Source organism: Rhinatrema bivittatum, chromosome 2 (genome assembly GCF_901001135.1).
Source record: "Rhinatrema bivittatum chromosome 2, aRhiBiv1.1, whole genome shotgun sequence".
NCBI lineage: Eukaryota > Metazoa > Chordata > Amphibia > Gymnophiona > Rhinatrematidae > Rhinatrema > Rhinatrema bivittatum.
Window position 1 is genome coordinate 2,029,994 of NC_042616.1, and position 13,110 is coordinate 2,043,103.

General features: G+C 48.8%; 1 protein-coding gene across 1 annotated transcript in view; it reads right to left on the minus strand.

Moving 5' to 3' along the window:
• Positions 1 to 13,110, minus strand: part of LOC115083430 (dynein regulatory complex protein 11-like) — a 378,622-nt gene that overhangs the window by 255,618 nt on the left and 109,894 nt on the right. Inside the window, exon 6 of the mRNA XM_029587237.1 lies at positions 3,600 to 3,805. Coding sequence (XP_029443097.1) covers positions 3,600 to 3,805 — 206 coding nt within the window. The remainder of the gene's footprint in view (positions 1 to 3,599; positions 3,806 to 13,110) is intronic.

The following is a 13,110-nucleotide window of genomic DNA, read 5'->3' on the forward strand; positions in this document are numbered from 1 at the left end:
ACCTAAAGATAACTCTACTGACTGTATAGATACCTAAAGATAACTGACTGTACAGAAACCTAAAGATAACTCTACTGACTGTATAGATACCTAAAGATAACTACTGACTGTATAGATACATAAACATAGCTCTGAGTGTATAGAAACCTAAAGATAACTCTACTGACTGTATAGATACCTAAACATAACTCTACTGACTGTACAGATACCTAAAGATAACTCAGATACCTAAAGATAACTACTGACTGTATAGAAACCTAAAGGTAACTCTACTGACTGTATAGATACCTAAACATAACTCTACTGAGTGTATAGAAACCTAAAGATAACTCTACTGACTGTATAGATACCTAAACATAACTGACTGTACAGAAACCTAAAGATAACTCTACTGACTGTATAGATACCTAAAGATAACTACTGACTGTACAGAAACCTAAAGATAACTCTACTGACTGTATAGATACATAAACATAGCTCTGAGTGTATAGAAACCTAAAGATAACTCTACTGACTGTATAGATACCTAAACATAACTCTACTGACTGTACAGAAACCTAAAGATAACTCAGATACCTAAAGATAACTACTGACTGTATAGAAACCTAAAGGTAACTCTACTGACTGTATAGATACCTAAACATAACTCTACTGACTGTACAGAAACCTAAAGATAACTCAGATACCTAAAGATAACTACTGACTGTATAGAAACCTAAACATAACTCTACTGAGTGTATAGAAACCTAAAGATAACTCTACTGACTGTATAGATACCTAAAGATAACTGACTGTACAGAAACCTAAAGATAACTCTACTGACTGTATAGATACCTAAACATAACTCTACTGAGTGTATAGAAACCTAAAGATAACTCTACTGACTGTATAGATACCTAAAGATAACCATCCATCATGCATACAACATATTCTAGATTGCTGCTAGCAGAGTAAATACCTCTATAGATGTGAGAAGCCTGTTACATATTGTGGGTGATTGATTATTTACTTTGTCTAGATGTTGTGGAGCGCTAGAAGAGCGATCCCACTCCTGGGTGATGTGTGTCCTTGGGCCACGGCTCGACCCCAGAGGGCTCTGAAGAAGTGCCGTGGGAGGCGTGGCATGCCCGAGCATGGGCTGGACGGGAGCAGGGCTGGAGTAACACGGAAGACAGGCCCTCCTCCGGACCTGCACGCTTCAGAAGACCCAACAACGCAATGTTGGTCTTGTGAACAGTCCTCCGACCGTTCCCAGCCCTTTCGGACCTGCCGCAGGGTACGGCACGAAGCGGCAGGCCAGATGGAGGCCAGGACAGCGATGACTGGAACATGGATTCAGACGAGACTCAGGAACGACGTAGACTCAGGCATAGACGTGGACTCAGGAATGAGGTGCAGGATCCATAGACGTGGACTCAGGCATAGATGCAGGATCCTTAGACGTGGACTCAGGCAAAGACGTGGACTCAGGAATGAGGTGTAGGATGCATAGACGTGGACTCAGGCATAGATGCAGGATCCTTAGACGTGGACTCAGGCAAAGACGTGGACTCAGGAATGAGGTGTAGGATGCATAGACGTGGACAGGCACAGGCGTGGACTCAGGACTGGATGCACAGAGGTGGAATCAGGAACGAGGGCTGAAGGAAGACATGGGCACCGTCCCTCAGGGCGCCCTACTCAGACCACCTGCGGGACTGAGTCGCGGACCACCCTGCCTCATGCGCGCCCTACTCAGCCCTGGAAGGCTGGTTGCGGACCACGCAGAGAGCGGGAGAGCACAGGAAAGAGGAAGCAGGTTCCTGCACTCCTGGCAGCACAAGGCAAGAATACGCTGCACTCCTGGCAGCTCAAGGCAGGTTAAAGCATCAGGATCAGGAACAAGGATATCTGGAACAGCAGGAACATCAGGACTGGAACATCAGGACTGGAACACAGATACTGGAACAGGAGACACACCTCAGGGCTGGAACATGGACATCTGGAACAGCAGGAACATCAGGACTGGATCAAGAGACAGACCTTGGGACTGGAACGGCAGGCAGACATCAGGACTGGACGAGGAGCTCCGACAGGTAACAAGAAACACAGGACCTTGCAGAAGTGCTGGACCACGGACGACTTCCTGGAGCGAAGGATCTCAGGAGTGACCAACTCCTTGCGAAGGCAAAGACAGACTGAAAGCTGAGCCCTTTAGTAGGGCTGAGGTGGACAACGCCCAGGGAGGGGTCAGCAGGGGGCCACACCTGGCTGGCCCTTGAAGAGGAGCAGAGAGACGCACGCCCGCGCCCTAGGGAGCTGGAGAGAAGAGCTGAAAGCTGGTGGCGTCCTCAGCCACGTGGAAGGCCAGGGAAGCAGTGGAGCAGCCCTGGGCTGGAGCTGGGTGAAGGCAGGTCAGTGGAGCAGCTCCCAGCTGCAAGGACAGAAGCAGGAAGAAGCAGAGAGAGGTAAGGCTGGCTGCAGGCACCGGCAGAGAGAACAGAGAGCTGTAAGGACAGAAGCAGGAAGAAGCAGAGAGAGGTAAGGCTGCAGGGAGAGTAGAGAGCTGTAGCAGGCTGCAGGCACAGGAGAGAGCTGCAGGCACCGGCAGGGACGGCTCCCTGCCAGGCAAGGACCCGGACTGAAGCAGGCACCGTCAAGGACGGCCTCCCTGCTGGCTGAAAGGTCCCGGGATCGCAGCAGTACGTCGGGGAAGGCAGGAACAGAGAAGCCGGCCGCATGGGAACAGCTGCGGGGACAGCCCCAGCTGATTCAGGGGAAAAGCATCAGCAGCCCGACTGGCTGTCTGTGAGAAGGTAAGAGCCTGCCCATGCTTCTTGCGGGCAGGAGCATAACACTAGATGAGACTGGTTATTTTTGTCTATGTGAAATATATGTAATTTGTGTGGTATTGTATTTATTATTTTTATGTTTTAATTATGTATGTTAATGCTGTAAATCGCCTAGGCCTTTCTGTGGTAGGCGATCAATAAATTTTAATAAATGAAAAAAAACTGACTATACAGAAACCTAAAGATAACTCTACTGACTGTATAGAAATGTAAAGATAACTCTACTGACTATACAGAAACCTAAAGATAACTAACTGTATAGATACCTAAAGATAACTCTACTGACTGTATAGATAACTAAAGATAACTCTGACTGTACAGAAACCTAAACATAACTCTAACTGTATAGATACCTAACGATAACTCTACTGAGTGTATAGAAACCTAAAGATAACTCAAACTGAAATTCCTACTAAAATTGTCATGACTGTATAGATGCAACAGTCTCGCTGAGATGTCACTTTCCTGTACTTCTCTTTCATGACTATATAGATGCGACAGTCTCACTGAGATGTCACCTTCCTAGATTTCCCTCTCATGACTGTATAGATGCAACAGTCTCACTGAGATGTCACCTTCCTAGATTTCCCTCTCGTGCCTGTATAGATGCGACAGTCTCGCTGAGATGTCACTTTCCTGCATTTCTCTTTCATGACTGTACAGATGTGACAGTCCTTTTGGAATGTCGCTTTCTTGTATTTCCCTCCCATGAGTGCATACTTGTGATGGTGTCTGTGGGATTTCTCTGCCTCTGCAGGAGATACTTACTGGCATTCAATGAACCATTGTCGAATCTGGTCCTTCATGTGGTCTGTCATATTCGGCCCCTCCAACTTGTGCAGTGTCTCTTTGATGCTGGACTGTGCCTCCTGATACTCCACCTCATGCTCCTCCCGTCTCATCCTCCGAAACTCCTCTGTTATCAAAGAGCGAACAACATTGGAAGAAGTGGCACGTATATCTATGTCTTGTTCCTGACAGGAAGAGACACAAGAAGGATTCAGCCAAGCTCTGAGATGTCCTCAGGTACAGCACAGTTGCTTACCTGTAACAGGTGTTCTCCTAGGACAGCAAGATGTTAGTCTTCATGGATGGGTGACATCAATAGATGGAGCCCAGCATGGAAAACTTCTGTCAACGTTTCTAGAAGCTTTGACTGGCACCCTGAGCATGCCCAGCATCCACTATCCACGTGTCCATGCATGATCCCCCTTCAGTCTTGTAACATAGATGAAAAAATACAAGCAAAAAATAAAACAAAACGCAGAAAACAACCCAACTCCGTGGGGTGGTGGGTGGGTTTCCTGAGGACTAACATCCTGCTGTCCTAGGAGAACACCTGTTACAGGTAAGCAACTGCGCTTTCTCCTAGGACAAGCAGGATGGTAGTCCTCACATGTGGGTGAATACCAAGCTATAGGCTGCTCCAGACCATAACCATGCGTAGCGGGCACCAAACCGGGTGCCAACGGGCACAGTAACAACTGTGGTGCTGTTAGTAACACGGGGGAACAGCCCGAACCAAAGAATGGCCCTAGGCAGGAAGAATTGGGTTTAAACCTGAAAGAGGTTGCGAAGGACAGATTGGCAGAGAGCACTGTCTTGTCGACCATCCTTGCCCAAGCAGTAGTGAGAGGCGAACGTGTGTAGGGAGCTCCATGTCGCTGCCCATCAAACGTCAGCAACGGGAACCGCCCGAAGGTGGGCTACTGACGCCTCCATGGCCCTCACAGAACGGGCTTTGATTCAGCCTCCAAGCTGAAGGCCCGCTTATGCACAGCAGAAGGCAATGGAGGCCGCTAGTCGGTTAGACAGAGTCTGTTTGCCCACTGCAACTCCCAGTCTATTGTTGTTGAAAGAAACAGAGTTGAGTGGTTTGCCTGTAACCTGCTGTGCATTCCAAATAGAAGGCCAAAGCCCTCTTGCAATCCAAGGTATGAAGAACCCATTCTCCTGGATGGGAATGAGGCCTCGGAAAGAAGGTGGGCAGAACAATGGACTGATTGATGTGAAAATCAGTCACAACCTTAGGTACAAACTTGGGACGTGTATGCAGGACCACATGATCACGAAGAATTTCGTATATGCCGAGTACATTACTAAGGCGTGAAGCTCACTAACTCTACGAGCTGAAGTGATCGCCACTAAGAATACAACCTTCCAACTGAGGAAATTCGGGTCGCAGGAGCGCAAGGGCTCATAGAGAGGATGCATGAGCCGCGCCAGGATAATATTGAGGTCCCAGGACACAACAGGAGACTGAACAGGGGGTTTTAGCTGAATCAGACCCCTCATAATGCGACCTACTATGGGTTGCACTGATATGGGTCTGCCAGCGATACCTCGATGGTACGCACTAACCGCACTCAGATGAATCCTGACTGAGGTGGTTTTAAGCCCAGACTCGGGAAGGTGCCACAAGTAGTCCAAGAACCCGGGATGGGGGGCATGTGACTGGATCTAAGCCATGCCCCTCACACCAGATAGAGAACCTTTTCCATTTCAACCTGTAAGACTTTCTGGTGGAAAAGCTTTCTGGAAGCCACCAGCACCTGGGAGACGTTTTCCTGAGAGGTCCAGGGGCTGAAGGACTAGGCGCTCAACATCCAAGCTGTCAACGCTAACGCCCGGAGGTTCGGATGGTGCAGGGTGCCCTGATTTTGTGTTATCAGATCAGGCGCGGCTCCCAGTCTGATGGGATCCCTGATGGACAGGTCCCGAAGGAGAAGGAACCAGGTCTGGTTGAGCCAGTAGGGGGATACAAGGATCATAGTCTCTCGGTCCTGCTGGAGCTTCAGGAGAGTCTTCAGGAGGAGTGGAAGAGGAGGATATGCGTACAAGAGAACCCTGCCCCAACGAAGGGTGAAGGCGTCTGAGGCTGGGCAGCTGTCCCACACTTAAAGGGAGCAAAAATTGTTCACTTTGTAGTTGTACGGGGAGGTGAAGAGGTCCACATCCGGAATCCCCCACCAGTGGAAAATCCAGGCAGCCACATCCGGGGTCAGAGACCACTCGTGCGGCTGAAAAGAGTGGTTTAGGCGGTCTGCCAGCACGTTCAGCGTCCCGGGTAGGTACACCGCTTGCAGAGACATCCCTTGCGACAGAGCCCAGGAACAGATCTGTACTGCCTCTTGACAGAGGAGGAACGACCCCATGCCCCCTTGCTTGTTGATATTCCACATCGCAACCTGATTATTCGCCTGAATCGGGACTGCTTTGTGGTTCAACCGGTCTCGGAATGCTCAGAGGGCGTAACGAATCGCACAAAACTGTATGAAGTTTATCTGGCAGAGAGCTTCCTGAGCAGTCCAGTGGCCCTGCATGTGAAGGCCGTCCATATGGGCTCCCCAGCCCTGAGGAGAGGTATCGGTGGTAAGGACCACCTGAGGCGGGGTAGCTTGGAAGGGAATCCCCCGCTTTAGATTGAAGAGATTCTCCCACCAGGACAGAGAGATCTTCAGTCAGAGGTTGTGTGATGGACACATGAGCCTTGAAGTCCTGAGATGCCTGTTGCCATTGCGATCACAATGTCCATTGTGCTCCAAGTATGAAAAGGCAGACTAATGGGGGTAATATGGACTGAGGCTGCCATGAGGCCAACAAGCGAAGCAGAAGGTGGGCACTTGCGTCCTGACTGTTGCGCACCAAGGTTGCCAACAAAGATAGGACAATGCCACAATCGTAGGGCAAGAATGCTTTCACATGAGCTGTGTCCAGCCTAGCTCCTATGAAGTCCAGCTGGGTAGACGGGCAGAGGTGGTATTTTGGGTAGCTGATGACAAAACCCAGAGATTGCAGCACCTGCATTGTTAGAGCCAAAGCGTCCAGCTCCCCCGTGCGGGAGTCGCTTTTGACCAACCAGTCGTCTGGGTATGGGAAGACGTGCACCGCACGGCGCCTGAGCTGTGCTGCCACCACTTCCAGGCACTTGGTGAAGGCGCGAGGGGCTGAGGCCAAACCAAAAGGCAGCACCCTGTACTGGAAGTGAGCCTTCCTCACCACAAAGAAAGGATACTTTCTGTGTTTGGGGAAGATGGCAATGTGGGCGTAGGCACCCTTGAGATCGAGGGAGCAGAGCCAGTCTCCTCTTTTGAGGAGGGGAATCAGAATGCCCAGAGAAACCATCTTGAACATTTCTCTTCTGAGGAATTTGTTCAATGCCCTGAGGTTGAGAATGGGCGCAAACCCCCAGTCCTCTTTGGTATGAGGAAGTACCTCAAATAGAATCCTCGACCCTGCTGACGATGAGGGACGGGCTCTACCGCTCCCACCATGAGAAGGACGGACAGCTCTGTCTGAAGTATGACCTGCTGGGTGGACGAACCTCATGATGGACATGGGGGAGAGTCCTCTGGGATCTTTTTGAAGTTTTCTCGATATCCCTAGTGAACTATAGTAAGGACCCAGTGGTCCGAAGTGATAGTCAACCAGTGGATGGTGAAGTAAAGAAGTCTGCCTCCCACTGGGGATCTAGTGTCAGGGGTACGACTCGCTGACCCATGCTCCCTCGCCTCCAATCAAAAGTTCATAGCTGGGGCCTGTTGGGGGGCCAGGTGGGGTCTAAGCGCTCGCTATTGATGGGAACTGCCCCTGGAGCTAGCACGGAGTGTGCGAGTCTGAGAGGCGGGGGGGGGGGGGGGGGGGGTTAATATTTCCACTGCCGATAGAAGGACGTCCTGGAGCTTGGTCTGGAAGATTTCCTGGCAGAGGATGGAGGATCTGAAGCACTAGCAGAGAATTGTTGAAAGGTTTCATGGTGATCCTTCAACTGGGCTACTGCATCTCGGACCTTATCCCCAAATAGGTTTTCACTTGTACAAGGGAGGTCAGCCAACTTTTCTTGCGCCTCTTGGTGGAGGTCAAGCACGGAGCCAGGCCATCCTATGGACGCCGATGCTCACAGCAGCCACCCTGGCTGCTGTTTCAAAAACATTGTAGGTGTATCTCACCTCGTGTTTCCCAGCCTCGAGATCTTGCTGTACAACAGTGGTGAACGATTCCTGCTGCTGTTGTGGCAGCCGTTCTGCTAGATCCTGGACCTGTTTCCACAGGTTTCAGTTGTACTGGGTCATATACAACTGGTAGGAAGTGATACAGCCAATGAGCATAGTGCCCTGAAAAACATTCCTCCTCAAAGCATCCAGCTCCCTATGTTCCCACCCCGGAGGGGCAGAGGCATGGCTGCGGGAGCGTTTGGCCTTTTTGAGAGCAGACTCCACAACCACAGACTGGTGAGGGAGATGACGTCTCTCATAATCTAAGGCCTGTTGCACTAGGTAAGTGGCATCTGCCTTCCTATTCACTGGAGAAATGGATATTGGGAGCTCCCACATCCGAAGGAGAAGATCCTTAAAGATGTAATGAATGGGAACAGCCACAATCTATTTAGGAGCATTGACAAATTGAAGGACCTCCAACATTTTGTGTCGTGCATCCTCTTCTCTTCCGTGAGAAGCTGGAAGGGGATAGCATCGGTCATGGCCCTAACAAACCCCGCAAAGGAGAAGTCCTCCGGAAGAGACTGACACTTTCCTTTGGTAGCGAAGACTCCGACAGGGGGTTGTCAGAGATCTCAGAAGAAGATTCTGAAGAATCATCCCCCCCATGGATCATAAGGGCCTTCTTTCTCACTGAGTCCATCAAGGGACCTGCACGGGTGTGGCCTGTTGAATTCCTGGCCCTGGGCTCGGAGGGTCTCGAAGACACCGAGGGAATCGACGGTCCTGGCAGCAAAAGGGATACCAGAGGCTTCAGAACCACGGCGCCAGATGCGTCTTCCTCCTCGGAGGCCCCAATGATGGGGATTGCTCCCAAGGGGGGCATCAGTGGCTGCTGGGAAACAGAGGGTCCCTCGGGTACTGGCTGTGTCGGGAAGGTGCTAAGTAAGACATCCAGATGCTCGAGCAGGGGCGCCAAGATAGTCAGCTCAGGCTCTGTCACTGGTATGGGGGCCGGTGGCGGGGGCAGCTCCACGCTCTGTAGAGCTCGGAGCACTGCACTCTGCACCCTGCGGTCCAACTCCTCCTGAAAGTCCAGTGAGGACAGGACTGAGGGAGGGGGACGAGGCATCACTGATGCCTCCTCGGGTCTCCGGGGGGGGGGGGGGGCATGGTGCCCGATACCGATATCAGTGAGGAACGCCTGGGACTCCCGGGTCTATCGGAGGTTGGGGCCTCTGTACCATGGGGGTCGCTTCGGTGGCGGTACGGCTGCCACCAGTACCGCACCGGAACTGGAGCCATGCGCCAACAGTGACCGGTGTCGATGCTTGCGGGATCTTCCATGGTGCTTGGCCCTGTCTTTCCCTGGTGCTCAGGAGGCGGAGCATCACCACGTACTGGAAAGCAGAGAGACCGTGGAGGGCTGGTCACCATCGCCATGGTCTTTAGAAGAAATGGACGGGGGTGTGGCGTGGGGGAGCTTATCAAGCAGTTCCCCCCGACCCTCAGGTGTCGAGAACTCTGATTTGGGTGTGGATGGAGCAGATTTTTTGGAACCAAAACTTTTCTCCATTTTGTCGAGCTGAGCACAATGGCCCTTGGGGATCATCTGATCACACAACTGACACCCTCGGATGTCGTGCCATGCCCCCAGGCAGGGGATGCAAACCTCATGCGGCTCTGTGATAGACATAGTCTGCGGGCACTAGGGGCACCAACGGAAGCTGGATGACGCCATGAAAAATAGCCGGCGCGCGTGTTTGACCAGGGCCACCGAGAAGTGGGAATCGACAGCGAAGAAGAGCATTACCTGCCGCGCCGGAGGAGAGAACACCAACTGGCAAAGTGGGACCCGACAATGGAATGGGGGAAAATTGCTAATTTAGAGCACGAAAAGGAAGATGAAGCAGAGCTCCAAAAACTGCGAGGCAACTGCACCATGGAAAAAGAGAGACTGAAGGGGGGCCTCACGTGGACGCACAGATAGTGGCAGGCTGGGCAGGCTCAGTGTGCAGTCAAAGCTTCTAGAAACTTCAACAAATGTTTTCTCTGCCGGGCTCCATCAGACGATGTCACCCATCTGTGAGGACTACTATCTGCTTGTCCTAGGAGAAAATCAATTCCATTAAATTATTAGATCATTTTAATCCACAAAATTACGCTGATTACTATGTCAAGTGGATTAATAATCTGACAGACATCTCTTCTAGTACTTCAATAAGTCAATCCATTGTAATGTCTTCTATCCCTCTTGCTTCAGACTCGTCCCACTGTCCGGTGAGGGAGAAGCTCGTTGGGAGCAGTTTGAGGAAGTAAATTGACAGAATTTGAAGGTTTTCCGTCCAGATTAAAGAACTCTATTAATTCGTTAGATCCTCTCTCATTTATTTATTGTGGGCTGATTTCAAAGAGATTTTCACCACTTTAATTAATAGATCTCTAGTCCAAGGGTTAGTTCCTTCATTAATAAAGCAAGCCCTCAATTGACCTGTTTTGGGAAAAAACATCATCAAATATCAGATGCTCCATCTAGTTTCTGACCAATCTCCAATGGATGTTCCCTGGGAAAATTATTAGAAAATGTGCTGCACTCTCAGGCCTCTCTGACTTCCTTTCAGTATCTTCCAATGTGGATTTCGTAAAAACCATAACACTGAAAGCCTAATGGTGTCCGCAAATGATTATCTTTTAAGGAAAATGGAAAAACACAATATCGTCACAGCTGTTGTATTTCGGCTGCATTCGACACTGTAAGTCACCAGATCTTATTAACTCGCTTGTGGACCCCAGCACGAGAGGGGCCGTTTATAAACGAGAGAACAAAAAGTATGCACTGAAAATGTTTAAATTGCTGCCCGGGTCCCTTTAATGTTGGTCTCCCTGCTATGCATCTTGACTGAAGAACCAGGCCTCGAGCTCCGCACGTATGCGGACGATAGCCAGCGTCTTTCCCACGCTATTCAACTATTTACTATTCCTACCACCTTGAAAGATATCTCATCATGCTTATCTATCATCAATTCATGGACGTCAGCTAAACATTCGCTACTGAAGAACGAGGCCTCGAGCTCTGCACGTATGCGAACGATAGCCAGCGTCTTTCCCACACTATTCAACTATTCCTACCGCTTTGAAAGGTATCTCATCATGCTTATCTATCATCAATTCATGGACGTCAGCTAAACATTCGCTACTGAAGAACCAGGCCTCGAGCTCCGCACGTATGCGGACGATAGCCAGCGTCTTTCCCACGCTATTCAACTATTCCTACCACCTTGAAAGGTATCTCATCATGCTTATCTATTATCAATTCATGGACGTCAGCTAAACATTCGCTACTGAAGAACCAGGCCTCGAGCTCCGCACGTATGCGGACGATAGCCAGCGTCTTTCCCACGCTATCCAACTATTCCTACCACCTTGAAAGGTATCTCATCATGCTTATCTATCATCAATTCATGGACGTCAGCTAAACATTCGCTACTGAAGAACCAGACCTCAAGCTCCGCACATATGCGGACGATAGCCAGCGTCTTTCCCATGCTATTCAACTATTCCTACCACCTTGAAAGTTATCTCATCATGCTTATCTATCATCAATTCATGGACGTCAGCTAAACATTCGCTACTGGAACTCTGGAACTCATTACCGCCGGATCTTCGCCAAGAGACTTGTCATCCAACTTTTAAGAAAAACCTAAAAACGTGGCTTTTCAGGCAAGCCTACACAGAATCACAAGATCATTCCGACACCGGTCAAAGAGAAAAATAGTCCAACATCAGATCCTCGATCAGCCATACTCCCCTCCAGATCTAACCACGTCAGATCTGAACAACACACCTGTTTAAGACTCCTTCTCTGATTCATCAGCCTCCTTTTACTCATGCACAACTCGGACTTTGCACAGCAACAAGGTCTATGTACCCACATATCACAATTTAGACTACCCCTCTAATTATTCAAGATATATACTCATGCCTTAAACATCCTTTGTGTTTATCCACGTCCTGTTGACGAGTTATTATTATTATTATAGTCTATGTAATATTTAATTTGTATTATTTATTTATATTTTTATATGATATGTTATATGTTACTCATATGTTAAGAAACGCTGTTTAATGTAACGCCTTTATTGCGACAGTTTTGTTCTATGTAAACCGACCTGATTCGATACTTGTATTGAGAATGCCGGTATATAAAAATCCGAAATAAATAAATAAATAAATACTGAAGAACCAGGCCTCGAGCTCCGCACGTATGCGGACGATAACCAGCGTCTTTCCCACGCTATTCAACTATTCCTACCACCTTGAAAGGTATCTCATCATGCTTATCTATCATCAATTCATGGACGTCAGCTAAACATTCGCTACTGAAGAACCAGGCCTCGAGCTCCGCACGTATGCGGACGATAACCAGTGTCTTTCCCACGCTATTCAACTATTCCTACCACCTTGAAAGTTATCTCATCATGCTTATCTATCATCAATTCATGGACGTCAGCTAAACATTCGCTACTGAAGAACCAGGCCTCGAGCCCCGCACGTATGCGGACGATAACCAGTGTCTTTCCCATGCCACTCAACTATTCCTACCACCTTGAAAGTTATCTCATCATGCTTATCTATCATCAATTCATGGACGTCAGCTAAACATTCGCTACTGAAGAACCAGGCCTCGAGCTCCGCACGTATGCGGACGATAGCCAGCGTCTTTCCCACGCTATTCAACTATTCCTACCACCTTGAAAGGTATCTCATCATGCTTATCTATCATCAATTCATGGACGTCAGCTACTGGATTTCTCTAAAACAAGGGATTTATGTATTTATCTACCTCAAACTGTCCCCCCAGTTATGGGTAAATTCCCTTTATTAGTGAATGGAGCCGCAATCCAGTACAATGGAGTTGGGGATCTTTGACTCCTTGTTGATTTGCACTTGAGGTTTAAACCGCAGATTCAATCTGTTTTAGAGAGTGGCTATTACAAATTGAGGATGTTTTGATATTGTCGTTATATACTTGGGCATAGCAATTTTAGGGCAGTTAGTCCAAATACAGTAGTGAATTTGGATTTTCAGAAGGCGTTTGACAAAGTTCCTCATGAGAGGCTTCTACGAACACTAAAAAGTCATGGGATAGGAGGCGATGTCCTTTCGTGGATTACAAACTGGTTAAAAGACAGGAAACAGAGAGTAGGATTAAATGGGCAATTCTCTCAGTGGAAGGGAGTGGACAGTGGAGTGCCTCAGGGATCTGTATTGGGACCCTAACTTTTCAATATATTTATAAATGATCTGGAAAGAAATAAAATGAGTGAGATAATCAAATTTGC